Genomic DNA, 14,640 nt, shown 5'->3' on the forward strand with positions numbered 1-14,640 from the left:
GAGAGAAAGAAAATTGACTAGTTGCAGGACGGCAACGTAACCGCAAAATGTCAGCCTTGCTTTTATATTGGAATATAAATCCTTTACTCCAAAGAGATGCATTGCAGACAACTTATGCTCATCAGCATAGCCTGACTCAGATTGATTGCAATTCACTGGCAGTCTGTCTTCTTTTAAAAATTAGGAGACTGCAGTTGTTTGCAAAATTTGACCAATCTTCAAGCGCGATCGTTAGGAGACTTGATACATCCCACCAGGCGACCTGTGCAGTCACCCTGCAATCAAAAGTGGTCGCCCAGTGGTTGAGTTAATCACTTCAACTACTTGAAATCAGCCACCAAATATGAATAAAAATCAATGCAATCACCAGACAACGATCAGTTTTTCTTAGTCAACAGGAGGTTGCAGTCATCTTTTTAATCTAGCATGATCGAGCCATAAGGAGCATCACTTGGTGCGTGACTTTATTATGATAAAGTAATTTCTGTAATTTTAGAAATTATTTTAAAAAGGTTTATTTGTGCTGATCCAATTCAAGAAAAAAAGTTTCATGACAAAAAAGGGGAAAAAAGGCAAACATGTCTTTGCCAAAGATGTAAACAGTGTTAAGATTTGGTTAAAACGTCAAAAGGCCTGCAAATTAAAAGGCAGTGTCACTGTGAGGGGACACTGTGGGAACAGGAGTTTGGTTCTCGTGTCACTTACATGCTTCATTTCTCCACCACAGCGCACTCGTACTCTTCAGTAGTGATGTTGTTGTTTACTTCATTGGTTAGCTTGTTTACCTATGTTTAAATTGGAATCAAGATGCTGAACACCTATTAGCGGTATGTAGGTCATGTTGTTCATGTAACATTAGCTATGCGGCATTTGATGTATGTTCTTTTAACCATTCTGTGCTTCTACACGTGTTTGAATGCACGTGCTCATCCTGCGTCTGTGTGGAAAGGCTGTAAAGCTAGTCTTTGGTGTCTTTAAAGCAGAACAGAAAATGTGTGACACTATAGTAATGTTAGTAATGCTTATCATACAGCCTTGGAGAAGTCAGTGGTTGGTGACAGGCTGTGAAAGGAGGAGGAGGGTCCTTCTTTTCTGTTAGAGTCCATATAACATATAATATTAAAAGCTTCTTGGGTGTCCCGTTTGCTTGTAGACAGTCAGAGTTGGCTGAGAGGATCAGTGCAACTCAAGCAGGTGAAGACTTTCCAAACAGCAACTGTTGATAGTATGCAAAACTGGGTGTGCGTACTTTGATGTCTGAGCTTCCAAAGGGTGTGGGAATATTCTCCAAGGGCACGAGGTAGAGATGTTCCATGGGGAATATCACCGGTTGCCTAATTGAACCTTTCTATTTATGATACCGGCCTCATCTCGCCAGATTTACAGAGCAGCGGTACAGGAAACAAGCGCGGCGTCCCAGGGGAAACCACTGAAAAAATGGAGGGGGTTTTTATCAAGAAATAACCAACTCCTCTGTGCCTATTGTATTATTCAGTGATGTAAAACCTGGGGTGGGGTTTATGAGGGCTTTACACCAAGATTATAGAGAAAACCCTCCACCCATCATGGAGGCAGCAAGGAAGATTAAAAGAAAAAAAACTTTGATGCAGATTTGCAGATTCCCTGATCTCACACAGCTGTGTCCAACCAAGAAGCAAAAAAGAAAATAATTGCATATGTAGGTCACTGAGCACCTGCATGGTTTAAAAGCTAAGAATTGACATTACACCCAGCTTACGCCCGGACCCGGTCATGCACTGCTTAGCTATAACACATAGAGTAAGAGTTGCGTCCCATTTTCATGATGATGACCTGAACCTCTAATTATTACTGGCTTTATTGATGCAGGAGAGCAGAAGAAGACCTGAGAGGCTATTCAGGGATGGCAGAACACAGACAGGATGAGTTTGGCATGATCAGGGAAGGATGTGTCAGACAGGCTGGAGCAGAGATGGGAAACACCGCTCTCATAACACCCAGTCAGCAGTTCCTGATACTTTGCTAGCCAGTCCAGCTGTGGCTCGCTGTTACAGAGCCGGGAAAGATGCAGTCTTTGCTGAAAGGGTAGAAAGCAGTTGTTGGACTGATCGGCGCTTATTTTATTCTGGGGTCAAAACCTGTGACGTTCTTGCTGATAGGAAGCAGTTTGGTTGCTCATAGGGGGTCGTATCTGTATAATTGGAGGGTCTCTAACCTACGTTATATTATAGGCCAGCCTGTTTGAGTGGGGGTTTAATATGCATTCTTGGACAGCTGTTTCCACAGAAGACCTCTCAAGCTTTTTATCTCTACGTCAAGCTCACTTAGGAACCTAATCTGCACTAATACTGTTTGAAATAAGGAGGAGGTCAGGGAATGGAAGGGACTTCATTGCCTCTCTCTAACTGTAGATGAAACTGAATGCTGTGTTTAATGGAAAGTCGTAGAACTAAATAACTTAATTTTAATCATTCACAAAGAACTTCTGGTTTTATTACACCATCGTCGAGATTTTGGACTCTTGCCATTCTCGCATGCTTGGATTCAGTATTAGGTTATGCAGTTTGCAGTGCAGTTGAAATTTAAAACCAGAATTAAGCAGTGGCATTCCATCACGTGTACAAACTTTTGTCAGTAAATATAGTGCATGCATGAATGAAGAAGCTGTGGATTCAGTCATCGTTGCACTGCACATGTAAAGCAAAGATTACCCTTCAGTGACTCTTCATCAAATGAAATAACAAGAGCCGAGCTCGGGTACGAGGAGCTCTCAGTAACTGTGGAGGCTGGAAAGCATTTCTGCTCTGCACACAGCCTTTTTATGCACGCAGCGTGGTGGAGTACAAGTTAAAGAGGCGACATGCTTTCACTGGATTACCACATTTCTGTGAAAAAGTGCATACTCTAATTCTGCTCTTGTGCTGCTCTTTGTTGAAGTTCTCAGTCAGAAAGCCATACTTTCTGGAGCTGTAGGAAATTTTTTTTCATTTGGTGATGTGAAGACAACTCTGTCCCACTTGGGACCAAACTTTGCCTTCTGTGTTGCTGTGTAACACAAGCAAAAAAATCAAATGTCTCTGTATTTATTTAATATTTATTACAGTCCAGAGCGCCGTTGTACTGCTGAACATTTTCCTTCAAATAGCTTTGAATGTGAGTCTGCATGCATTTGACATCCTTTCTGCTTTATTTTTCCTTTCCTTTGCCACCAAGAGGTCAGGGTAAGTTGTAAAGCAGCACCCTGAAGCTGAATTCAAAGTCTTGCTGTTGATCTTCTTAGCAGTTCAAATATGTGAGTGAAGGAGTATTTGAAACAGTGTTTTCTAATTAAAGAACCGTCTGTTATCATCCTGGTTTTTGTGTAAAATTTCATATGATGAGCGTAGCCTGGCTATGCAAAATTAGTAGCCTATAATGGTACTCGATGCTAAAATAGCCATATTTAGTCTCAGTGTGAGCCTGGTGCACAAAACGTGACTCCTAGAATTAAGCTTATTGTCACACATGGGTGCAACCGTTTTTTTGACAAGGTTTTATAACAGTCAGCAGCTAAAAACAAGCTGTCGTCTTCTTATGATCTCCGGGAAGACTGTGGGCTAATCAGCTTATCCTGTCTGCTTTAGCAGGTGACCCTACACACTGCTGTGCATCCAGATGACAGCTGGTGGAGGTCACGTTATCCCTGTTTGAGCAGGTTTCTTTGATTGAGAGGCCCAGCACCCTTTCCACCACTAATTAGTAACAGACTGCACCAACTGTAAATATTTTCTGCAACTTTTAGGTGTGGGTTTAAAAATACTTTAAACAGGGGATTGGGTGGAGAGACTGGGGAAAGGTTTTAAAGAATAGGAGCTGCATTTGGCTTCCTCACCGTGCTGTAATAGACAACCAGTAAGTCTAAATATTGTTATCTTGATTTCAGACTTATCAGAGAAGTCGTGCGTGACGGCTCAAATTTGAGTAGAAAAACATGTTAGTGCAGTCATTTTTAGTTTTCCACAAGTTTTTAACACATTTGTAAAATATTTGTGTTTTTTGTGAAAAGTGGTGTAATAAAGTTGTAACGTTGCACCTTTCGATGTACGTTTGCACACTCGAAGCACTTTCTACTACTACTTAGCCAATCACACACATTTTTACAGTACTTTGAGCTATACCTAAGCACTTTTATATAACGATCAATTAGAGCTGGGCGATAGAACGATAACGATATGTATTGCGAAATAACTTTTTCTCGATAGAAAAATTAAACTATTGCGATAGGCCTCATCTCTCTTGTCCTCTTTAAAAAAAAAAAAAAAAAAAAGAACAGCCAATCCAAATTAAGTAGCGCAGAGCCGAACCAATCACAGCCGCAGCGTCACATCACGTGGCTTGTTACGTACAGCACAAGTGCCAAGCCGCACATGTGTATTTGTTTTTGCAGCCAGGCTGCCCAGATAATGGAGGAAATGAGTTTGCCGACTAGAGAAAAATCAACCGAGAGTGTGAGCGAAGGTTACCGAAGAAAAAACCGATGATGGTTCCAATGCCGCAGAGCTTGTTGGTGGTAGCATCATATCTTGGGACTGGTTTGTGCCGGTGAAACTTGGTGACAGCTGGGACTTCCAGCTGTACAGTAATCCCAAAACTGCTTTTGGAATGGATAAAATTAAGTTTCCGGAATGCCTGGACTACACTTAAAAGCCAGGTCCGTACCAGATAACCAACCAATTTAAATGAGTGCTACCAATTCTGCCAAAGAAGAGTGACCAAATATCCAGCTAGAATTAGGCCAGAAAAAAGCTACAACATCCTGAGGGACATTTAACAAAATATTAGTAGGGATGTAGGCCTATATTTGAGCCTCTGTATATGTATACTTTTGCCATTCTGTATATTTGAGAAAATCCAAAATAAATTCAAACCTGTGCAGCCAAATCTTATTTTCTAAAGCCATTAAAGCTGTATAATCATTCCATCCTGGAAGAAAACAGAGCAATTCAAATAAATCATTAAAAGCCCAAATTACCAGGATATTCATGCCTATGAGAGTATATAACCACAACTGTATGTCTGGACTCTATGTAGCCTGTTTACTGTGAGCCAGAGTACTAGATATGATTGCAGCATCTTGATAGTGTTTGTTCAATAAAAAAATCGATTTAGTAAAAATAAATTATTGGTGACTCTGCATCCATGAGCCAGGCCATCATTTTATCTCCCTGCAAGTGTTGATGAGCAGGCTGGTAAGTTAACTTTGACATGGAAATGACTTTGTGTGAATTAATTTGTTGACCAAAGGCTGTCGAGATGATTCATCCATGGCCCATTGTTTGCACTATTAGTCCAACACTGGCAGCATCGGGCTCAGAGAGAGAGGAAGGGGAAGGCACGGATAGAGGGAGAGAGTAGGGCTCGGCAAGCTGTTGACCTACTGGTTTGGTGAGGTTGCCCTGAAAAGGGCACATGCCTCCCCGCACTGTGCATAGAAACAGCACACCCACACACACACAATGGTTTAACCAATACAACTAAAAAGGGAAGATATTAACAGAACGAGGGCAAATATCGCCTCTATGTTCAGATCATCACAGTTTTGTAGGAATTGACATTTAAGTTCCCTTTTATTGTGTCAGTGAAATTTAAGATGAGTGGAGTGTTAAAAACAAGCCCAGCATCAGCTGGTATTGTAGCATGAGAGTCTGGAGAGTTATGTTGCCTTTTTCATCTTGCTTTGCAGGCTACCTGAGCGTGTTGGCAGTCGTGCTGAAGACAAATGATGCCTCACCGTGGACAAATGAGTTTGACAGTAAGAGCTCGAGACTGACGACCCTCAAAAAAATACAAACCAGTCATCGATCTTGAATTAATGTCCTCGTATCACTTCCTGTTTCTCTGCTTACAGAAGTTGAGCTATCATGTGTGATTGAGTCTATTTCCACAATCAATCCCAGAATTGAATGGAAGAAGATAACAAGCGGGGGGCCAAGCTATGTCTACTTTGACAAGAAGATCTATGGTAATACATGAAGTAGTCTGTAAATAGTTTCTATATGTTACATATTTTCAAATATTCATCTTTGCTGTGTTTTTATTCTGGCAGGTGACCTTGAGAACAGAGCAGTGATCAGAGAACCTGCCACGTTACTGATAACCAACGCCACGAGATCAGACACAGCCAAGTATCGATGTGAGGTCACTGCTGCAGACGACCAGAAGGCCTTTGATGAGATTGTGATTGACCTGGTTGTAAGAGGTACTTTAACCTGCCTGTACCACTGATTATTCTCTGTCTTACTGATAACTGACAGAAAATGCTTCTAAACACAGAAAGCAAGTCATTATTGCGCCCTCAAAGGACAGACCTCGCTCAACGATTCGCACGTCAGATGCTGTAAGATGAAACCGTGTTGTAGGTTGCACCAACCCTTTGGCATACATGTGAGGATGCGTTGTGACCAGACCTGCCCAGCTGCAAAGGCGTGTTCTAGGTTATAAAAGGAAACCTCTGAAACTGCATCTGCTCGGAATTGCAGTGCTAAAGAAAGCAAGCGCCGCGTGTTTCGGTGGCGTTTTCTGGCATGGAGCGAAAATCACGTTCCCGTCCACTCCCTGTCAATCCTGGCAGTCCAGTCAAACATCAGGGTCAGGGTGACATTAACCTTCAGAGTCATAAAGCCAGCAGCATCGTGTCGATTGTGTTGGTTTATTTCTCCCCGTTGTTTACAGAGCAGAAAAGCCCATCTGCGCGAACACTCGCTACAGCGACAGTCATCGTATGTTCTGTTTCCCCACAGTGAAGCCAGTTGTGCCAAAGTGCAGCGTCCCGAAATCGGTGCCTTTGGGGAAGTCGGCTGAGCTGAGCTGTGTGGAGGAGGAGGGCTTCCCCAAGTCTCAGTACCAGTGGTTCAAGAACATGGAGGAGATCCCCGATGACCCAAAGACCAGTGTCAAGTTCTTCAACTCCTCATACACGCTCAGTACAGAAACAGGAGCTCTGGTTAGTACTCGTGTGTGTGCGTGTGCTCGGACAAGGGCAGATATGAGCGCCAAGGGCGGGGCAGCAGGGACGGTGGCCTGACGCCCAGGGGTGGAGGCAGATATTTTGGGGAGACAGTTGATGGTGTGAGAGGGCTTGAGCCATGAGGGGAATCTGCTGTCCTCGTTTGCACATTCCTCTATTCTCTCTTGCTTTACAGCACAGCGAAGATGTGAGACACACACACCGTTTGTCTTTAAGTGAACGTACTGGACGACAGTGCTGTAAACTAAGGAGGTTTAAGGAATTTTTTTTTTTCTACTGTTCTTATCTTGTTATTTTTAGAGTGCTCCCTGTAAACACAGTTATCACTCCTTTGCTATTTCCACATGGGAGAGGAATGGCAGCCAACTGATGCAGAGATTGGAACTGGTGAAATAGTTTAGAAGGGGAGTGTCAGCTTTATTCTTTTTAAAAAGCTGGAACTGAAACTCTTCTCTACTAATATTTACAGGTTAAAATACCTTAATCTCTTAAAGAGTTCTATTTAAATTCAGTCCAAGTTTGATTTTTAATGTTTGGATAATGTCATTGTGATCATTTCCTGCACTCTCGACATATTTAGACACCTAATCCAACTGCAATGTTAACACCTGCCCTTGTAGTTGTACTTTGACGTTCAGGCTTTTTTAACACTTGGAAAATGGGTGACAGTAACTGTATGAAGATGACAATTTGTCTGAGAATTACTCTTACCATTATAAGTGTGTGTGAGAGGTGGGCACAAACTCAACAGATGCTTTTATTTTACTTTACTGTTCACTTTGAAATCACTGATATCAGTGTGTTTACATTTATTTGATCATTTTAATGTGTAATGTTTAGAATAACTTAAGGAGCATGAATGTCCGTGCAGTTATCACACACTGATGATAGTCTGAATGTCATCCAAAAGAAGCCCAGTCATTTTTAAATGTAAAGTTTCACTTGTATGACCAGGGTGAATATTTTATATATATGTGTAAGATGTAGCTTTAACTCCCTCCTTCGCTGAATCCAAAGTGCGCAGCAGACAGCAGTCTTAATTTTCCTATCTTGCATCTCTTCACATGCTCATGGCACTGTCTCTGTATTTGCACAATGCAAATCTCTACCTGTCTGTCCCCTCTGCTCACAGTAACGGTCACTACAGTTGTTTCCCTCTATAACAGCGTCTGCATCCTGCCCGTGCGTAGTTCCACTCACCTATATTTATCTATTATACTAATTAGAATAATTCAGGATGTTGGAAAATGTCTGCATAAAAAAAGACTGAGCTTCACTTAGGGAGTTTGCATTAAGCAGAGGTTTGTCTTTTGTCTCACACAGAAGTTCATTTCAGTCAGGAAAGAAGACGCAGGCGAGTACTATTGCCGAGCGAAGAATGATGCAGGGCACGCTCAGTGTGCACCCCAGAAGATGGAAGTGTGTAAGTATTCATGTTTCCTTTGGAAATAAATACGTTGTGTTTATTGAATGCAGATAGTACTAGATTTGTTGAAAGGAATCCAGTGTTTAAGTTTTTACTCGCATTTGAACTCCACAGATGATATTGACATAGTGGGGATCATCCTGGGAGTGCTGGTGGTGGTCGTTGTGCTCTTATGTATAACGGTGGGCATCTGCTGTGCTTACAAACAAGGCTACTTCTCCAGCCAACAGCAGACGGGGAACAAGTAAGATTCCAGACTACTAATGTTACTGTAACCAGCACCACTTCCACATGGCGCCCAAAAACCGGATGTGCTTTGTGTGTTTTAGTTACAAAGTTCCAGCTAAAGGAGATGGAGTGGACTACGTCAGGACAGAGGATGAGGTTAGTAGATAGTCTGGCTGTGTGGCTGTTTGTATTTTTAGGCATTTTGTTGCTAAAAGTCTATTGCAAAAAATGTGAAAATGCAGTCTGTTGTACTGCTCCAGTTAGGTGCTAATATTTATGATTGAATGATTCATGTATCAATAAAAGTGATCAGGTACAAGGACCGGACTGAAAGTGAGTAAAAAAGTAGCCAAAGACAAACTTTGTTCCTGTCACTAATTCATTATGAAAACAGAATTCAATTAAATTCAAAGATTGGAGAAAAGAAATCAAAGTATTACTACTTGGTATGCTTTCTCAAAGCTTTCATTTGAAGGACTCGCCTGTTGTGGGCATTTGGGGATGAGTGTTGGAAGAAGCAACTGTAACTACAGTGTGCTGCATGCTGACAGCGGTGATTACGCTGCTGTATTTAGTCTCCAGGTCTGCACAGGTCTGAAAGCAACCCAAATATTTAGCATCGTGTTGCTGCCCGTAACAGAGAAAACAGGGCCTCTCTGCCCCTCATCATATTACCTTTTGAAGAACCTTTGTAAAGTTAAATTCAGACTCTGTATGAGGTATCGGCTCAGCAACACTGAACACGGGAGTCTGCTGGAAACAATGAGAGCCATCATTTCACGGCAGGCAATGCTGATGTCATAGTCGACTAAAAGAGTTTGTTTTCCAAGACCTGTCTCACTTAAATTCCCCTCAGCTGGCAGAATGTTATTTTTCTATTATGCAGCACTAAAAAAGTCCAAAAAATCTCAACTGTTAAGTGAGCTTCCAGAAAGCCTGGACATTAAGATCTGTGCCAAATAGACAAGCGAACATACTGAGAGGAGAAGCGTGGAAAGAATGGCGCTCTGGCGCCGTGTGATAATGTAATAACGATGAGTTGTTTCCTGCGCGTTGTCTGCAGGGGGATTTCCGACACAAGTCATCGTTTGTGATCTGAAAAAGACGACGGGGGCTGTTGTGCTGAGTGAAAGCTGTGACACACGGGTCTGCCCTCCACACTGTCCGACCATGGAGCTGCCGCAGTTCGTGCACCGAGCTCTCAGCATGCCTGAAATCCAATTACACAAGCTTGCCAAATGTGGTGGGATTTCATATGACAATAATGTGTAAAAAAAAAAAAAAAAAAAGAAATAGTATGCGCATAGGGACTGAGATCCATTTAACTTTATTATCTTCAACTGAGTTCTTTTGCTAAATTCTGGCGTTCTTCAGTTACAGTGATTGCATGGTTTTAAACACTAAAGCAGGCGGCGAGCAGGCGTCACGTGTTGTGTCCAGTAGAACAGTCAGTCTATCATGACAGCTCTGTCTGCTGGCAGCATTCAGTTTCAAACCTTTTGTCATTTCTATAACATTTCTTTTCTACTGTTAAAATTTGTCAGACTATTTTTGATGGAATATATTTTAAAATGCCTATATATAAAGGTTTACTTTTTTAAGTATTTGTAAATGACTAACATGTTTTTTTTTTCTTTGTTTTTGGGGGTGGGATTAAAAGAAATGATGTAACACAAACCCCCCTTTGCATAAAGTTGTAAGCATTTACACCTTTGCAGATGAAAGAAACACAAATGAAAATTGGCTCGTAGTAGCATATCGGCGGTCTTACATATTGAATTTGTTGGCTGGGATTGTCCAGCTTGTGTCATGACAGACTTCCATGTTGATGTTTGTAGATAGTCTTAGTAAGATGCTTTGAAGAGTGCCAGTCAAATGCTGTGAAACACTGTACACGATCAGTGCTGCGTTTTCTTGATTTTAAGTGTCCTTCTCTGCTTGCTGTTAATCTTGTATATATTGAAGTTGCTGTCGAGTTTAGCTGTCATACATATGTAGATTACTTCACTATATTAATCATAGTAATATTAATACAGGGTTTGTATGTTAACCTTCCAGACCCCGAAAGAAGATAGACAAGAATGATTGTGGAGTGTTGACAAAGTAAATGGTATTTAAAATAGTTTCTGCTGATAAGCAAGACAAAGCTGTTAGCGGGTTATTTAAACTACTAAATCTTCAGCTGGTACTGAAAGTCCCAACAACATGAGGTAGACCACATGCTGGAACAGCGTTTTTTACAGAGTTAACTTCTACACATGGCACAGCTGCTTTGTGTTCCAGCTGTGTGACACAGCCACCGGAGCCAGTGGCTTACTCACAACTGTGTGTTTGATTTCACCAGATGTGCAAAAGCACATTTTAGAAGAGTCCCAGGAGGAACTCTGTGCTTATCAGTCACTCAGCATTGTGATTTAGTATTCAGAATAAAAGACCCTGTTCAAGCTCAAAGCTCTGCGTCTCAGACCTTTAAGCAAGATTTGAAGCCGGGTGGAGAACAGAGCGAAACACATGACACGACGACAGACCTGCATCTTGTTTATTCCTGGGTTTAGCGACTGGATGTTTTAATTGGAGAGAAAAATAAATCTTTCAGGTTTCAGTTGAAGCTTTTTGGTTTTCTGAGCAAAGCTGATGGTGAGCAGAACTGAGCTGACAGCAGTGTTACAGTGAGATTCGGCTGTCAGGGGTCTGGAGGGTTAACACTTGTACTAATTGTAAATAGCTATTTGGCGTTTTTTGTTTGTTTTGTTTTTTTCTCTTTCGCAAAATCATGTAAAGTGAAATTTTTTTTTCAAAACTCCAGTTTGAGGCGATATGAAACTCTTTCCATTTGTAGGACTGAAAGAAGGGTAACATTTTATCAGATCATTCAGAACACGTGAGCAAGAGCTTCTTGAGGCAGTTTTTTAAAAGCATTGAGAACAAACAGTTCTCTCCCTCAGTGTTCGCTCTCTAACCAGACTTTTAAAGGCAGCTGATGTCTGTTAGTATTCGTGTAACCTTCATGCAGATAAGAAGAATCTCTTGTTCAGCTGTGCTCGCGGTTTTCAGAGGAAATGTGGTCAAATGTTAACCAATTATCAGTCGTGGTAGAGACGATCTGCCGGTCATTTGCACATCAACACTAAATCTAACATGTTCCACTGTGGAAGTGTACTATTAGCCCAAATAAGGTCACAAATGAGTCCTGCTGCAGTTGCACAGTGTGGTGAGAATCAGACATTTCACCTCGTCATTTGTGCATAGTTCATTCCTCTTAAGTGCCTTCAGGCTTCAGACTAGTGCGGTTTCACGTGCACGGTCCCACCTCTAGCTTCTGCCGTGCAGTCACGGCTTCGTATTTTTCCTTTTCTTTAACCACAAGCGCGGCGTTTGAGAGGAATGATGACAAAGTCTCCACTCCCCCTACATATCTGCAAATTTGTAAATAGCTTTTTACATAGATTTGGAGCTGTAGACGCATTGAAGTGAAAAATAATAGTGCCTCTATATTATGGGAATTATTTTTAGTAAAGACATGTAGCACTATTAGAAAAAAACAAAAGATTGAAACCCACAGCAGGGCGGTTTCTGTGAGCTCTGGTTGATAATGTCTTTATCCAGGTTTTCTAACACTGATTGGTATTTCAAAATAAAATCCCTAAACAAAATTTGAAAGACCAATTTAGTCAGTACTGACTTTTTTCTTTTTATTTTGTGTATGTTATTTATTCTTCTCTGTGCTGGCGGGGAAATGTTTCAGGTCTTCACAACACTATGTTTAAACCAGGGGTGTCATACTCAGGGTCATAAGACCGGCCCACTGGACATCTTTCACACATTTCGGACTTTTAAATGTATTTTCATAAATTTTGCAGCTTGTCCTAGGGGTGAAGACCTCTCCCACAGTCTTTCATACTGCATCAAAGTAATAGATAAATAATGAAATGACAGAAAAGTTACTGCTTTTTTCCCACTATCTAAAGTACAAAAGCCTGTATCCACAGTAAAATAATTAAAACTGGACATTTTTTGTGAATTAACAAAAACTTGCTCCTCTCCAGGACAGTCTGGTCAATGAGCAACCAGAACTTTTTCTGTCATTTTACACATTTGCTTTTTTACAATTTAAGCCCAAAGAGTCATGCTAGCATGTGTTTTTTATTATACAGAGCAGCATTTCTTTATCATGTAGTAAAACTGAGACGTGCTGGTGAAATTGCACTTGTTTTTCGTATACTGAGATATTGCAGGGATTAAATGTGCAGCTACACTTATTTACATTTACAGAAAGGGAATTTTTACTGGTCTGGCCCACTTAAGAGCAAAGTGTGACCCCCTGATGTAAAATGAGTCCGACATCCCGGGTTTAAACATTTACCCTATACAAAAACGAGGGGGCACAGTTGGTGTCAGGAAACACCAACCTTGTGTAGCGTTAAGAACGGCACCAATCTACAAGAAAGGAAGATGAAATTACGAGCTGACCCATTCAATGATAAAGGAGCTGGGACTCTGCAAGATGTAAGTGAAGTTTATAATCCAGAGTTCATGGACAGTTAAGCTCACAAACAGCAAAGAAGTCTTGTATCGCATCTTTACACAGGTCTGCACTGACTCGACAGGGAGTCCTGAGCGAGTGTGTCTGCAGGCTGATGTTTCCAGGCAGTGATGGTGGAGGTTATGTGGCAGGTTTACTCTGTGCTGTCCTTCAGTTTAAGGATGGCTGCGTTCCAGTGATCCAGCTCTGCTGGAAGACTGGTATATAGCGTACCTGATCCTCTGATCCAAACGTACACGCAGCAGAATGTCTTTTTGGGGCCTGCTTGGGTTATTTTTTGTTCATTTTAGAACCACTCTATTTGTGATTAATAAAACTCACTTCTAATATCACAAAGGTGTTTTGTGTCTTTTCTATTTATGGTGTGTGTGTAGTGAGGATTCTAGATCTGCACTGCCAGTCTTGTCATTTCACTGCTTGTTCCAATCCTCCTGGCCTATTCAACAGTCCCCCCCACTGTTCACAGAAATCCTATTGGTCCATCCAATATCCCACCGACTGCTCTTTGTTGATCTAAAGCCATAATCTATTAGTGGGAGTTAAGCCATTTCCACTTTCCACACTGCAAAAAGCCTTCTTGTTCCTTTCTGGTGACTGTGCCAACTGGCAGCAGGTTCCTGGATAAAGAGCACTAAAATCAATGAGCCCGGAAAGGATAATATATTGTCCTTTGCATCACAGCTACTGAACACTTTTATTTATTTCACAGTAAAATCAGTCAGTGCTGGCTTTATCATCAGGCAGAAGGATGAAAAAATACCTACTTTTTAAGAAGGCAGCAAGCCCTGTGTTCAAATTATGATTAAATGTAGCACAGTTCATTCACTGAACAAAGCACACAACACTGCTCTGAAAGTCATGCAGCATGTGAGTCAGTGTTACTCATCTATCAGTTAATAGGATGAAACACATCTGTGGTTAGTTGTACTGGTAGCTCTACTGTAATAGTCAGCATCCAGCAAAGTATGGCGTTAAGTTAGTCTTTCAAAATTCTTAGCAAACACGCAGAAATCTTACTTGGGTCAAATGATGAACGGGGACCACTGAAGCAAATTAAAATTGAAGTATGACAAGCAGTACCATGAACCCACAATGGAAGAAGTGCACGAGACCTAGGAACTAATTATGAAGGAAAAATCTTTAGTTTTGTTGTGTGTGTGTGTGTGTGATACATTTTAAATATTTAGATAATAAACCTGAACTCACTAAAACTTGTGAATCCTAAAGCATGTTCTTAATGTTTTCAGGGTATTTTAGCATTTTAGTTTTAGTAATCTTTGTTAAGACTAAAATAAATAGCTATGGGTGGCATTTGCTGTGTGCAGCATCAAACTGATGTAAGTGTGTTACTATTAACTGAGAATGGGTTAAGATATTAAAACACTGTGTGTCCCACATGGTTCTTCCATTAAAAATACAGCTCACAGATAAATGTAGCCATTCTGGTCAGCACGGTGA

General features: G+C 41.2%; 1 protein-coding gene across 1 annotated transcript in view; it reads left to right on the forward strand.

Annotated features, from left to right (window-relative positions):
* The window catches only part of jam3b (junctional adhesion molecule 3b), a 39,364-nt gene extending 25,846 nt beyond the window's left edge, over positions 1 to 13,518 (forward strand). Inside the window, exons 2-9 of the mRNA XM_063484761.2 lie at positions 5,702 to 5,770; positions 5,867 to 5,980; positions 6,065 to 6,217; positions 6,759 to 6,961; positions 8,309 to 8,408; positions 8,526 to 8,655; positions 8,741 to 8,795; positions 9,703 to 13,518. Coding sequence (XP_063340831.2) covers positions 5,702 to 5,770; positions 5,867 to 5,980; positions 6,065 to 6,217; positions 6,759 to 6,961; positions 8,309 to 8,408; positions 8,526 to 8,655; positions 8,741 to 8,795; positions 9,703 to 9,738 — 860 coding nt within the window. The 3' untranslated portion in view covers positions 9,739 to 13,518. The remainder of the gene's footprint in view (positions 1 to 5,701; positions 5,771 to 5,866; positions 5,981 to 6,064; positions 6,218 to 6,758; positions 6,962 to 8,308; positions 8,409 to 8,525; positions 8,656 to 8,740; positions 8,796 to 9,702) is intronic.
* Positions 13,519 to 14,640: the final 1,122 nt, after the last annotated feature.

This window comes from Pelmatolapia mariae, linkage group LG10_11 (assembly GCF_036321145.2).
Source record: "Pelmatolapia mariae isolate MD_Pm_ZW linkage group LG10_11, Pm_UMD_F_2, whole genome shotgun sequence".
Lineage (NCBI taxonomy): Eukaryota > Metazoa > Chordata > Actinopteri > Cichliformes > Cichlidae > Pelmatolapia > Pelmatolapia mariae.